This window comes from Bufo bufo, chromosome 11, assembly GCF_905171765.1.
Source record: "Bufo bufo chromosome 11, aBufBuf1.1, whole genome shotgun sequence".
Taxonomy (NCBI): Eukaryota; Metazoa; Chordata; class Amphibia; order Anura; family Bufonidae; genus Bufo; species Bufo bufo.
Window position 1 is genome coordinate 40,107,238 of NC_053399.1, and position 12,276 is coordinate 40,119,513.

Genomic DNA, 12,276 nt, shown 5'->3' on the forward strand with positions numbered 1-12,276 from the left:
TGGTCTGGGATGTAACAAATGATGGGATTGGGAATCAAAGAAAATCTTTTTGAGATGCCTTATAATAATTGAAGCAAATCTTTCAGCAGTTTTTACCCTGCAAAACTGCTGACAGTGCTGACCAAGAAACCAGTTTAAACATACTTATGTGGATATTCTTGGTAGAGGCATGACCAACAAAAAGTCTTCAGTCTCCATCACCAAAGTCTCCTTCTTACGTCCTGATGCCAAGTGTCTGCAGGGCGTTCCCCAACCATGAAATGTCCTGCACTGTCTGCAGTTAACACTAGTCACACATTGGTGGCATATCGCTAGGATATAACTCCAAAGTCGGAGAGGTACGGGTACCACCTCTGGGACCTGCACCTATCTCTGGAATGGAGCCCGCAAAGTGAAGGAGAGCGGACCGCGCATGCTCGCTCGGCTATTTTTGGAAGTCCCAAAGAAATGAGTGTCACTATGCAAGTGCGGCCACCGCTCCATTCACTTCTATGGGGCTGACAGAAATAGCTGAGCCAGCACTCTTGTTATTTTCCGCAGTGAATGGAGGGTGGCCACGCATGTAAGGTCTGCTCTCCTTCTCTTTACGGGCTCCGTTCTAGGGATAGGTGGGGGTCCCACCTCTGGGACCTGCTCCTATCTGACCTTGGTGGCATATCCCAGCAATATGCCACCAATGTGTGAGATGGGCCAGTCCCTTTAAGAGATGGGGAGGGTTTGGGCAGCAAATATTCCACAGAGCCCAGGAGACTTCACCGTGATGGAACACCCAGCATACACTTGGCACTGTGGCGCAGGGCTCCTACTAAAAACATCCACATAGATCCGATTAACTTTTTTTTTGGTCACCTTTCTAGCCTTGTCAGCAGTTTTGCAGGCTCAGAACTTCTGACGATCCATGTTATATTACGTGATGAATATGATGTATGTTTTTCCTTTTGTTTGAGCAGAAGCTGAAAATGCTGCTGAGCCATTTGTGAATCAGGTGGATGTCAAAGATTCCCAAGCACCCACTCCAAACAAATCCTACCTCTGCATACCATTTCACAAAGGAGAAGATGTGGAGGGGCCGTTCAGCGATACCAGTGACAATCCCACACCAGTAAACTCTGCTACGAGCACTCCACAGCTCACTCCCACCAATAGCCTCAAGCGTGGCTCTCAGCATAAGCGATGTTCAATGGTTCTCTTGGGCTGCGGAGCTCTTCTTGCCACTGTTGGGTTAGGATTTGACCTGTTAGAAGCTGGCAGATTGAACCTAGGTCAAGAACATGAACATGAGCCAAAAGAAGAGAAGAAGAAAAAGGAGAGCTTATTCCAGCGTGCCGCCCGTCCCAGGAGAAGCACCAGCCCACCCTCTAGAAAACTTTTTCGGAAAGAAGATTCCCCTTCTCATCCGGCAGAGCCAACAACCTCTATCACAATGCACTCCCTGTCTTCCATTTCTGAATGTAATTCTACTCGCTCCCTGCTGCACTCAGATAGTGACGAAATAGTCGTTTATGAGATGCCCAGCAGTCCTGTAGAAGAACAGGCCCCAGTTGTCTGCAATCCTCTGGTGAATATTCACATTGAAACTTTTAAGAGGGACCCCAATCAGTCCCTCACTCCAACTCATGTGACTTTAAATTCCCGAACTCACCAAGAACACAGAAGGACCCCTTCAGATGGTGCCATTAAAGTCATGCCAATCATTAGTAATGGGACTTCACCCAATAATTACTTAGTAAGCTTTTCAGGATCAAGTAAGTCACATCATATTGATTCATTGTTCTCCTTCCTTGACCGTTATCAGTTTAGGAAATGTGAGATGGATGACTGCAGAGACCGTCCCAGTAGGATATAGAATTAGAATATAGATGCTAGCAGTCACGCTCTATGAACTGTCTCTGACTGCCGAGGACAGCGCTTTACTATCTCTGGCAGTCCAGTAAAAGGGAATGGAGTGGTGGTCACACACGTGCACTGCTGCTCCATTCACACAGGCTTTCTAGGAACGCTCTTATACAACTATATTCTGTATACTGTTGTGGATAGATTATAAAAATGTTGTTCAGGGGCCAACTGGAGCATCTAATGTTCATTACAGTGAACACTAAGTGGAGAATGAGCTGCAGTAAGATGAGCCTCATTTATTAAGAGGCAGATGCCTCTTAATAAATTAGTCATATCGCTGGCCCTCCATACTCCAGAAACTCGAATGAGCTCCTGCTAAACCCTGCCCCTTTTATCGTCATTTTGGAAAATTGTCAAGAAGCTAAAAAAAGTTGCAAATATTTTGATATTGATGGCCTGTCCTCAGGATAGGTCGGCAATATCGGATCAACAGGGGTCTGACTCCTGGCACCCCTGCCAGTCAGCTGTTTGAAAAGGCCGTGAGTGCTAAGGCCTCTTCCTAGGCCAGTTACACCACCATATACCACTCGCATTGCCTAGGCTCAGCTCAGTCCCAATTAGGTGAATGGGGCTGAGCTGCAGTACCATGCACAGCCGCTATCCAATGGGTGGCGCTGTGCTTAGTAAGCTGCGAGGAGGCTGCAGCGCACACTGAAGCTTCGGTCCTCTTCATACAGCTGATCGGATGCCAGGAGTTGGACACCCTCAGATCTGATATTGATGACCTATCCCTCGTCTAGGTCATCGATATCAAAATTCTGCAAAAATCATTGAAACCTTTTAAAGTTTCTATAGCAGGTGGAGAAGTAGCTGTGCATTCATGATACCTCTGTATTACCGTCTGTAGCATTCATGGAAAAAGGTGAGTTCTACATTTGGGTTTTTATAGGAGTTAGAGATAGCTGAAACCTGCTTGATAGAGACTCTTCCCACACGAAGCGGTAATAAGGCCGATTTCTGTATATGTATGGGTTAATGTATCTTTTATAATCATGTGGAACCTTACTGCATTGTCAGAAGAAATATGGTCTGAAAAATATACAGAGGCTTCTGTTTATAATGGAAGTCACAATGCTGTGATGGATCAGTCGCACATCGGACACTAGAGCGTTCAACGGGGGATCTGTCAGGTTTTGACAAGGGAAAAAAAAAGCCCTGCAGACACTACTGTTTCTCCCATCAAAAACTGAAGAATATGCAACGCATATGTGAATAGTGCCTTAAAGAGGTTATCAAATAGTACAAATGCCCCTCACATAGCCTGGGCCCCACCTATAGACGATACTTATCCAGTCCCCAGAACCCGTGTCCCTCCATATCCCTGCATGGCCACGCTAGGGAAGCTGGTCACCGTCGTGGTCAGCTATTGGCTGTCCAGTGCGGTGGCCGTGCAGGGATCCGGAGGGCCGTGGGTGCCGGGGACCGGGTAAGTATCGTCTATAGGAGGGGCCCTGGCATTGTGGGGGGCATTTGTACTATTGGATAACCCCTTTAAAAGGGTTGTCTCACTTCAACAAATGATATTTATCATGTAGAGAAAGTTGATACAAGGCACTTACTAATGTATTGTGATTGTCCATGTTGCTTACTTTGCTGGCTGGATTAATTTTTTCATCACATTATTCACTGCTCGTTTGCATGGTTACAACCGCCACTTCAATCCAGAATCGGTGGCCGTGCTTGCACACTATAGGAAGAAGGGCCGGCCTATGTGCATTCCTATGGTCCCGGCCACCAGAGAGGCCATTGCATTTTTCTATAGTGTGCAAGCACGGCCACCGATGCTGGATTGCTGGGTGGTCGTAACCATGGAAATGAGAAGCATATAATGTGATGGAAAAATGAGTCTAACCAACAAAGGAGGCAATGTGGGCAATTACAATACATTAGTAAATGCCTTGTATTAACTTTCTCTACATGATAAATGCCATTTCCTGAGGTGAGACAACCCCTTTTAAATCTTCAAATATTCAAACAAGAATTTTGGTTTCTCTTAATTTAGATGTTGTGTCTCCGAACCGAGATCCACAAGAAGTTCCCCGTCTTCCCGACCCCAATTTAGTGTTCCCCCCAACTCCACGACGCTGGAATTCTCAGCAAGATTCTGCACTGGAAAGACCCAAAACTTTAGAGTTTGTTCCAAGACCCCGACCTTCCACCAACAGACAGAGACTGGACTCGTGGTGGTTTGTATCCCCAAGCAGAAACCGGGGGGAATCTCCCGCTAACAGTTCATGCACTGAAACCCCAAGCAACTTGGACTCCTGCTTTGCCAGCAGCAGTGGGAGCACGGTGGAGGAGAGGCCGGGATTCTCTGCTCTCATTCCTGTTCATGTGACGCACCCTATAGCCGAACGAACACTACTGGATGTGGACGTGGAAGGCCAGAGTCAAGACAGCACTGTTCCACTATGCCGAACCAAACCTAAAACCTACAAAACGACAACCTGTGAACAAAAAAAAGAGTTCTGGTCTTAAAGCGGCAAGTCCACCTGCGGCCAGCAGAAGTGGGACATGCTCGCGTCTCTTGCACTGAATGCACTTTGAGGATTCGTAAGATCACTGGAAGGCAATATGAAACGTAGTCCTGATGCTGCTCGCCCTGATTATCCTTAAATTCGCCTTTGCGTTTGGAAGACTCTTTGCAATACTCTAATATTCAGAACCTTCAACAACCTATCAAGAGTTCCTATCATGAATTTCATTATAAGCTTCTTCTTTTTTTTTGGTATTTCTCTCCTGATGGAAAATTAATAACCAGATCTAAAACCAGGATCCCAAATCGCTTTCTGTCCTGCTGCCATGATTTCCTTGACTTCCTGTCTTTTCCCCTTCCAGTCACACACTGTCATCATTCGTGATACTTTGCTGTTATTTCCATCTTTTTGCTGTTTTAGGTCCTCGATGATATATGCAATGTTTGTCCGTCTATGTATTTATTGTGGATAACTTCTGAATAAGTGGCCTCCAATGTTACATGGTGTTCTATCAGTATTGCCCTCCCATCCCCTGTTACTGGCAATACTGATACCAAATCTGGGTATCAAACTTACAGTGGGACTTTGACTCAACCCAGAAGAAAACTTGGACAGGGTTGCGTGTAGTTGGCAGACATATTATAATGCTATTTTAAATTATTCTCCATATTTGCATGGGTAGCTGACTATTTAAATAACGGGCCACCCCTATTAGTCTTGGGGGGCCTTTTAAAGCCATGAACTGATGGAAGGAATTGCAGTTCGTAGCTGTTTCTAGAGTACAGACTAAAGCCTTGCCTGCAAAGCATTGAAGCAAGAGAGAAAGAGAGAGGGCCTTGATATTGCTGATCTTGACTGGTCCCCATCCACTTTTCTAATGTAGTTAGTAGAGTAGTTTAGTGATCAGCATGCTACAGAGCGCAATGATGGGGGTTGGGATTGGCGTGGTCCTGGGCTGAACATAGTTTTGCAGGAGACTGTGAATTATAGTGCATATGTGTGATTAAGTTCACATAAGGGCTTCAGAAATGTTTGCCATAGTCCCCCACACTGACCAAATTTGACGTTTCCCCTGCAAAAAAAAACAAAACAACAAAAACTTTAATGCATTGAATGCTTTTTATTTGTTTTAGAAAGTTTTAGATAATGTTGAAATAAGCTATTTTACATGGATTTTCTATGGGAGTTTTCTGAGATTTAGAAACTTTTTTAGTATCTGATTGCAGGGGGTCTGACACCCAGGACCACCACCGATCAGCTGTTTGAGAAGGCACCGGCGCTCGCCTTCTCGCAGCTTTCCCTAGACCATTGACGACATGTTCCACTATACAATGTAAGGTGCTGTGCTTGGTGAGCTGAGAGAAGTCTGTGGCACTACTGCGAGCGCCGGTGCCTTCTCAAACAGCTGATCGTGGGGGGTCAGACCCCCCATTGATCAGATACCAGTGACCTATCCAGAGTAAAGGTCATCAGTTAAAAAAAATCTTGGAAAACCCTTTTAACATGTACCTATGTGTGTCTGGGCCAGCTTCCCACTAACCTCTATGTTTTTGGCAAACCTACTTAAAGCACCACAAGACAGTGATACTTTAAATAAGGGCACTGACTTTAAAGGGTCATATTTTAGAATGGTGGGGGCATGAATTCTTCTGAAGAAGACATGCAGGTGCAGCTTCAGAAAGCACTCTGTTAGTCAGCCTCCTTTACAGGCATCTTATGTTGTTTTTATATGATGGACCTTCTTTTAATTTGAAGTCCCCTTTGGAGATGCTGTAGAGTATATATAAGGAATGTCACGGCTGGGATATTTCCCTTTTAGCAGCAGCGATGTTCTAATAACACAGGGCTGCTTGAAATTTCAAACTTTCCATGTTCCTGTGCACCCCTGTCAGCAGAATACAGCTTGTGCTGTCAGATGGTTGACGTCTTTGAATTGCTTGTTTAGCCTTCTGTAATGGTATAAAAATTAGGTTTTTGGCAATTTTGTTAAACCTTTTTGTACCAGTATTTTTTTTGCTGCTTTTTTTTTCGTGCTGTCAATTTTACTTTAAATTCTATAGTGAGTTATGACATTTACTACTGTTCACTAGATTTTGCCTCTGCATCTCCAGTGGTCAGTTGTCCCTGAGCTAGTGGGTTGTTGAGTCCAGCTGCTATGTTAATACAGAGAAGATGAGATCCTGCTCCCCTACCTATCTACCACACACACACAGAGGTACCGAGTAGTGTAGCTGTGAATCCATCACTAGGGTGAGATAGGCAACTTACTAGAGCCTACGGCGTCTCTGTGTCTGTGCCTCTTTCTCTGCAGCTCCTTGCTCCCCCTCATCTCTCCATAGGTTTCCATAGATGGCTGCTGTAACCTGATCCCTCAGTAATCTGATAATCTGTTTTCATCTGTCTCTCTGAAGATGGATTTTACCAGTGAACTGAGAGTGAATGAACAGTGCAAGAGGTGTGGAGGATAAGTGGAGAAAGGGGCATTTTCTGTAATAAGATATGACACTATCTTGTATTGTTCCTGGAACTCAGGACCAATAGAGGCCTTGTGCAAAGTCTGCTGAGTATAGCTGTATCTGAAGTATGAAATTATGTTTAAAGACAGCCCTCTGGTAACTCCAAGACGGAGCTTCCCTAAGATGATATAGCTTGAGGCTGTACTCCATCCGATACAATTTTGATTTGATTCTTCAGCCATCAGATTAACATTGAGACACTGGAATCATGTTTTCTCTTCTCTTCATTGCAGAATGAAATTTACAGATCAATAACCCATTTACAACAATCTAATTGTCTCGAATTATCCAGCAAGGTGTCCTGGCAGATAGATCATCTTCCTTCTTCTACGGCTGTGAGCCACCTTTATATAAAATAGTTTGCGTAAACTTGAAGATGAAATGCAGCATCTTTTCTTGACATAATCCTAACATTAATGATAGCATTACCATTGCTTTTATTTTTATTGATGCGGTCAATTTTTAACCTAGTTTCTTGTTCTTTTTTTAGTTGCCAATCTTAAATCTCTGCTGTGGGATACATGGGCGTTAGACAAATGTTCTCCGTTATAATGTCATCAGTCGTGAACTGATGGGCCGGATCTCTCTGATTAATACCACAGGCCAAGGTGGAGGTCAGAAGGATGTCACATCTGCTTTTCTTTCATCAGATAATGGCTGGCTGCTGGAGACACACTGCCAGACAGCCACTGCCTTGTGGATGCATCTCTAGTACCCAGTCTGTCCCAAAAAAATGCAGCAGCCAGAGTGGTTCATGTTGAACACTAGAAATTTTAAAAAAAAATCCTTAAAGGGTCTATGAAACTGGCAGATCTGCTTGGCTGCTGAAGGCATCTGTGTTGGTCCCTTGTTCCTATGTGCCCGCATTGCTGAGAAACATTATGTTTTAATATATGCAAATGAGCCTTTAGGAGCAACGGGGGCGTTGCCATTACACCTAAAGGCTCTGCTCTCTCTGCAACTGCTGTGCCATCTGCACTTTGATTGACAGAGCCAGACATGATGACGTTTTCACTGCTTGGCCCTGTCAATCAAATTGGTGAGGGCTTGGCAGTTACGAAGAGAGCAGAGCCTCTAGGTGTAATGGTAACGCCCCCGTTGCTCCTAGAAAGGCTCATTTGCATATATTAAAACATCACTTTTCTCAGCAATGCGGGAACATATGAACACGGGACCAACACAGATGTCTTCAGGCTGCCAAGTGCACATGCTCTGATGGTGGCATTTTTTTCTCATAGACTTTTCTGTAGGGGAAAAAAAAAATAGTCAACCCAAAAAACAATTGCAAAAAAAGGCTTGCATTTCATGATGGTTTTTTACAAGCCAAGATAAGATGTAGGATGGCAGCACCCTTTGAAAGGTTGTTCCCTTTGGATAATCTGGTGTTGTTAGAAAGGTCCCTTGACAAAAGACTGATCAAAAGGTGTCCTGTTGCTGGGATGTCTTGTGTCATGCTGTAATCTGTGAGATGGACCACCATCAGGTCTTCAGTTCTCCTGCAGAGCCTCCGCAGGGTAGTTACTACACCGTTCCGATCAAAGCTGGTGGTTCATGTAATGCTTGAACAAACTGGGTCCTCCAGAGCAAGAGAAGCTCTTTGTAACCTCTCTACTGATAGATGAGGGTCCTAAATGGGTGGTTCCCCTATAACTGCTTACAGGCCTCTCTTGCAGTATTTGAAAATGGGTGTCCCAGACACATCCTTGAATATTACTGTGCTCTTTTATTCAGAGCTGAATTGGCACCAATCTAAGGGCAAATATGGGATAGGGAAGCTTAGCAGTCCAAAAAAGTCCTCTTATTGTTGCATTAATCATAAGACCTCATTTACATGTCAGTGAGTCACAGACGTGTGGTCAACATGGACATCTCACATATCCATCGACCTCAATGTGTATATTCACACATGAGTGGTTTTCCACAGGCCATGAGTCCGTGGTGACACCACAAAAGCATACTGCATTATTGTCCATGCTTAGGTATCCCTCGTGCACATTACAGTCTATTGGTCTGGACACGACATGGTGTCCGTTCCGTAGTTTTTGTCCGTTCCGTAGTTTTCGTGGCTCATTGCTAGGAAATTCTCTGGAAATATAGTTTCAGGCTAGCAGTGTCCGTGCAGTACAGATGACACATGGAGGGCAAAAAACAGACATTTTCATGGATGAACCATTGACCATCTCATCATGGACACGAATTTGTGAAAGAGGTCTAAGCAAAGGAGTACAAATCTGTGCTGGTTATACTGGTGACCGGTCCAGTCTAATAACAGGACATTTGTCCATGGGCTGAATGCATTTTAAGATAATTTACCGTGAAAATCATATGAAATTTATACCACTCAATGCAAAGATTTAGTAGGACAAAAAAACGCATTGTCTATTTCGGGAAACTTGTTCTGTTTGTTTTTTTTTCAGCTTTTTTGTGTCATTTTTGCTGAGTTTTTTTTCCAGCTTTTTTTCTACCCACGCAGCCAGATGTTACTTTAAAGTGAGTTGTGAATAATGAAATTCACTATAAACAAAGCTTTTTTTTAACCTTTTTAACCTTCTTGTCAAAATGCCACTAGTTAAAAAAAGAAAAAAAAGCTCAAAACGCATGTCATTTTTAACACTGAATAAAACAAAAGAAAAAAAATGGCATGAAGAAAAAGAAATCTAAATGCTAATTGTATTGACACTGAATAGCGACCAAGAATAATCTTTCAAGTAGCACATTCCAAGTATTATTCCAACTGTTTGTCCTTTTACAGGCAAATTACCGATTAGGCTATGGCCAGTGTAGTGACGCTTATATTGGGTTATCGTTACTTGATCCATGTCCATTTGCAGGGGTTGTACAACCTGCGGCCCTCGATATTCTGTGCGGCCTCCGACCATCTGGTGACAGAGATGTATGTCTATGTCTTGTGGCTGCTCACCATGCATTTTTCATGTATTTTCTCATTAGATGGGAGTCCTGGAGGTGTAACTAGACATTTATAATATATACTGTATGTACAATATGCCATAAATACAGTATTTCAGTTTATAAAACCCCTTAACTTTTTTTTTCAGTCTGACAATGTGTCCCCCGACCAGAAAAGGTTGTGCAACCCTGCCTTAGAGGGATCCCTCACAAAGTGTGAGTGTTGCCCATGCCTGCCAATGCAAGTGTATTAGTGCCCTTAGCCTGCTCATTATAGAACATACTAGGTTGCTAAAATGTGATTTTTTTACAGGGCACCTGTGACTGTTGGGGTCCATTCACACGTCCGCAAGTGTTTTGCGGTCCACAAATTGGGGATCCGCAAAACACTGACACCGGCCATGTGCGTTCCGCATTTTACAGACCTCACATGGCCGGCACTATACGTGTCTGCAGACAAGATTAGGCCATGTTCTATTTATTTTTTTTGCAGGGCTGCGGAACGGAAGTGCGGATGTGGACAGCACACTGCGTTCATTTTCAATGGGGCTGCAAAAGGTGCGGACCCATTTTGCAGACGTGTGAATGGACCCTTACAGGGCATCCTAAAAAGCCGACAGATATACCACACCAATCACAAGCCGTGTGCCACACTGGAGGATTGACATTGTAAACCCTTGTCCAGGCTGACTTTGGGCTCTGCGCGGAATGGTCACCATGTCTCTTTCATATCATGTGGATGGTCAGTGCAGTAATACTAAAATTAAAAATGGAGGCGTAACGTGGTATTTTATCCTTCACTCTCTCCATACCGCTCAATGACCGCAGTACTTTATGCTGCCCATAATAATGCCAAATACCCACCATATGTCCCTAATGGGAAAAAGTATAACTTTATTTTGTTTTTTAGCAAAATATAAATTTATTCTTATGAACTATAACTGGCTCCATAGCTTCTGTAAGCTGAGCTCTTTCTGGTTACATCAGTTGTGTAACCAAAAAGAAGAAAAAATGAACCTAAGTGAAATGGATTCCGTAGGACTACATTATAAGTGCCTGTAGGCCAATATGGAGTGCACAGAGAGCTGTGAATGGGTGGTGGATGCATTTAGGAAAAAATGCCAATGACCATATGTATGATTTGTCCCCAACCTGATACTTTGATGCATAAACCATTGCTGTGACATGATGCGTAGCTTTTGGATTTGGTAACTTGTAATTAAAAGAATTGTTGGGTTCAGAATTGCAGCCTACCTTACAGTGCGAAGTGCCACTAGCAGGTTGTGACAAGGTCGAGCATGCTATTAGTTTCTCTTTAAAGGGACACTTCCGTCAGAAAAGGGTATTTTTGTTTTTTAAACTCGATATTCATGAAAAGCAACACATTTTTTATTTTATTTTTTTCCCCTCTTTTGTCATTACTAGGGATGAGCGAGTCGCATAATACTTTGAATACTGTACGGAGGTACCACTTGGAACCGAACCAGAGTTCGGGAAATGTTTTTTTACAGTAGAAAATGAAATAGATTCATTAATAACTTCGGCTCATAGGAGCCAATACATTCTAATACCGCACGGAGCTCCGTACAGCCTTCAAACAAAGTATTATGCGAATCGACTTCAGATGTTTCATCCGAAGTCGATTCGCTCATCCCTAGTCATTACTATACCGTTGAAAACTCAATACAAAATATTGTCCTTCTGTAGCAGTAGCCACAAATGATGAGACCTGCTAAACAGAATCTGAACCTGCTAATGCACTGTTGCTGTCGGGGCAAGATGTTATCTGCAGGGCAGTCCTCAGATTAATAGTAGCTGTAGAATTGGGATAACTCTTTGATAGACTTAGATCAAGATGTCCACAGAAGAGCAGTGCATTTATTAGTGTAATGTGTCATTCTTTAATTGAGTCGCTACAGGGGACGCGCTCTTGTTACAGCAATATATATATGGTATATACATAATCGAAAAAAAACTATATCCGAAAAAAAACACCCATCTGTTTTTTGTGCAAAACAAAATTTACATAGAATAGTCACATGTAGGCTGTTGATCTGTGCTAAAAATTGATGGATGTGTCTCTTTAAGGGTGAATAATTTGATTTTGTGAAATCTTAGGATCCTCATGGGCGTGTGTTTTTTTACAGTAGAATTAAATGTGCCAGTATAATACACCGCTAAAGCTGCAGTCACTGTAAAGGCAAATTGCTATTCCACATGTGAGTGGAATTTGTACTCAGCTACAGTAGTTTGCCATGAAAAAAGGTTAAAGGGGTTTATCCAGGAATTTGAAATTGATCTATCTTCAGGAGCTCTCTTTACAGCTTACCAAACACAGCACCGTACATTGTATAGTGGCAATTCTTGGTATTGCAGCTCAGCCCCATTTATCTAGGCCACATGTGGCCTTTCCCAACAACTGATCCGGGACCCATCTGATCAATATTAAATTCCGTGATAATCCCTTTACTGATTGAAAT

The 12,276-nt window shown here is 43.2% G+C and overlaps 1 protein-coding gene across 1 annotated transcript in view; it reads left to right on the plus strand.

The window, feature by feature from the left end:
* MAP3K9 (mitogen-activated protein kinase kinase kinase 9) overlaps positions 1-5,620 on the plus strand; it is a 71,964-nt gene extending 66,344 nt beyond the window's left edge. Inside the window, exons 10-11 of the mRNA XM_040412221.1 lie at positions 951-1,745; positions 3,899-5,620. Of these exons, the coding sequence (XP_040268155.1) occupies positions 951-1,745; positions 3,899-4,374 (1,271 nt within the window). The 3' untranslated portion in view covers positions 4,375-5,620. The remainder of the gene's footprint in view (positions 1-950; positions 1,746-3,898) is intronic.
* Positions 5,621-12,276: the final 6,656 nt, after the last annotated feature.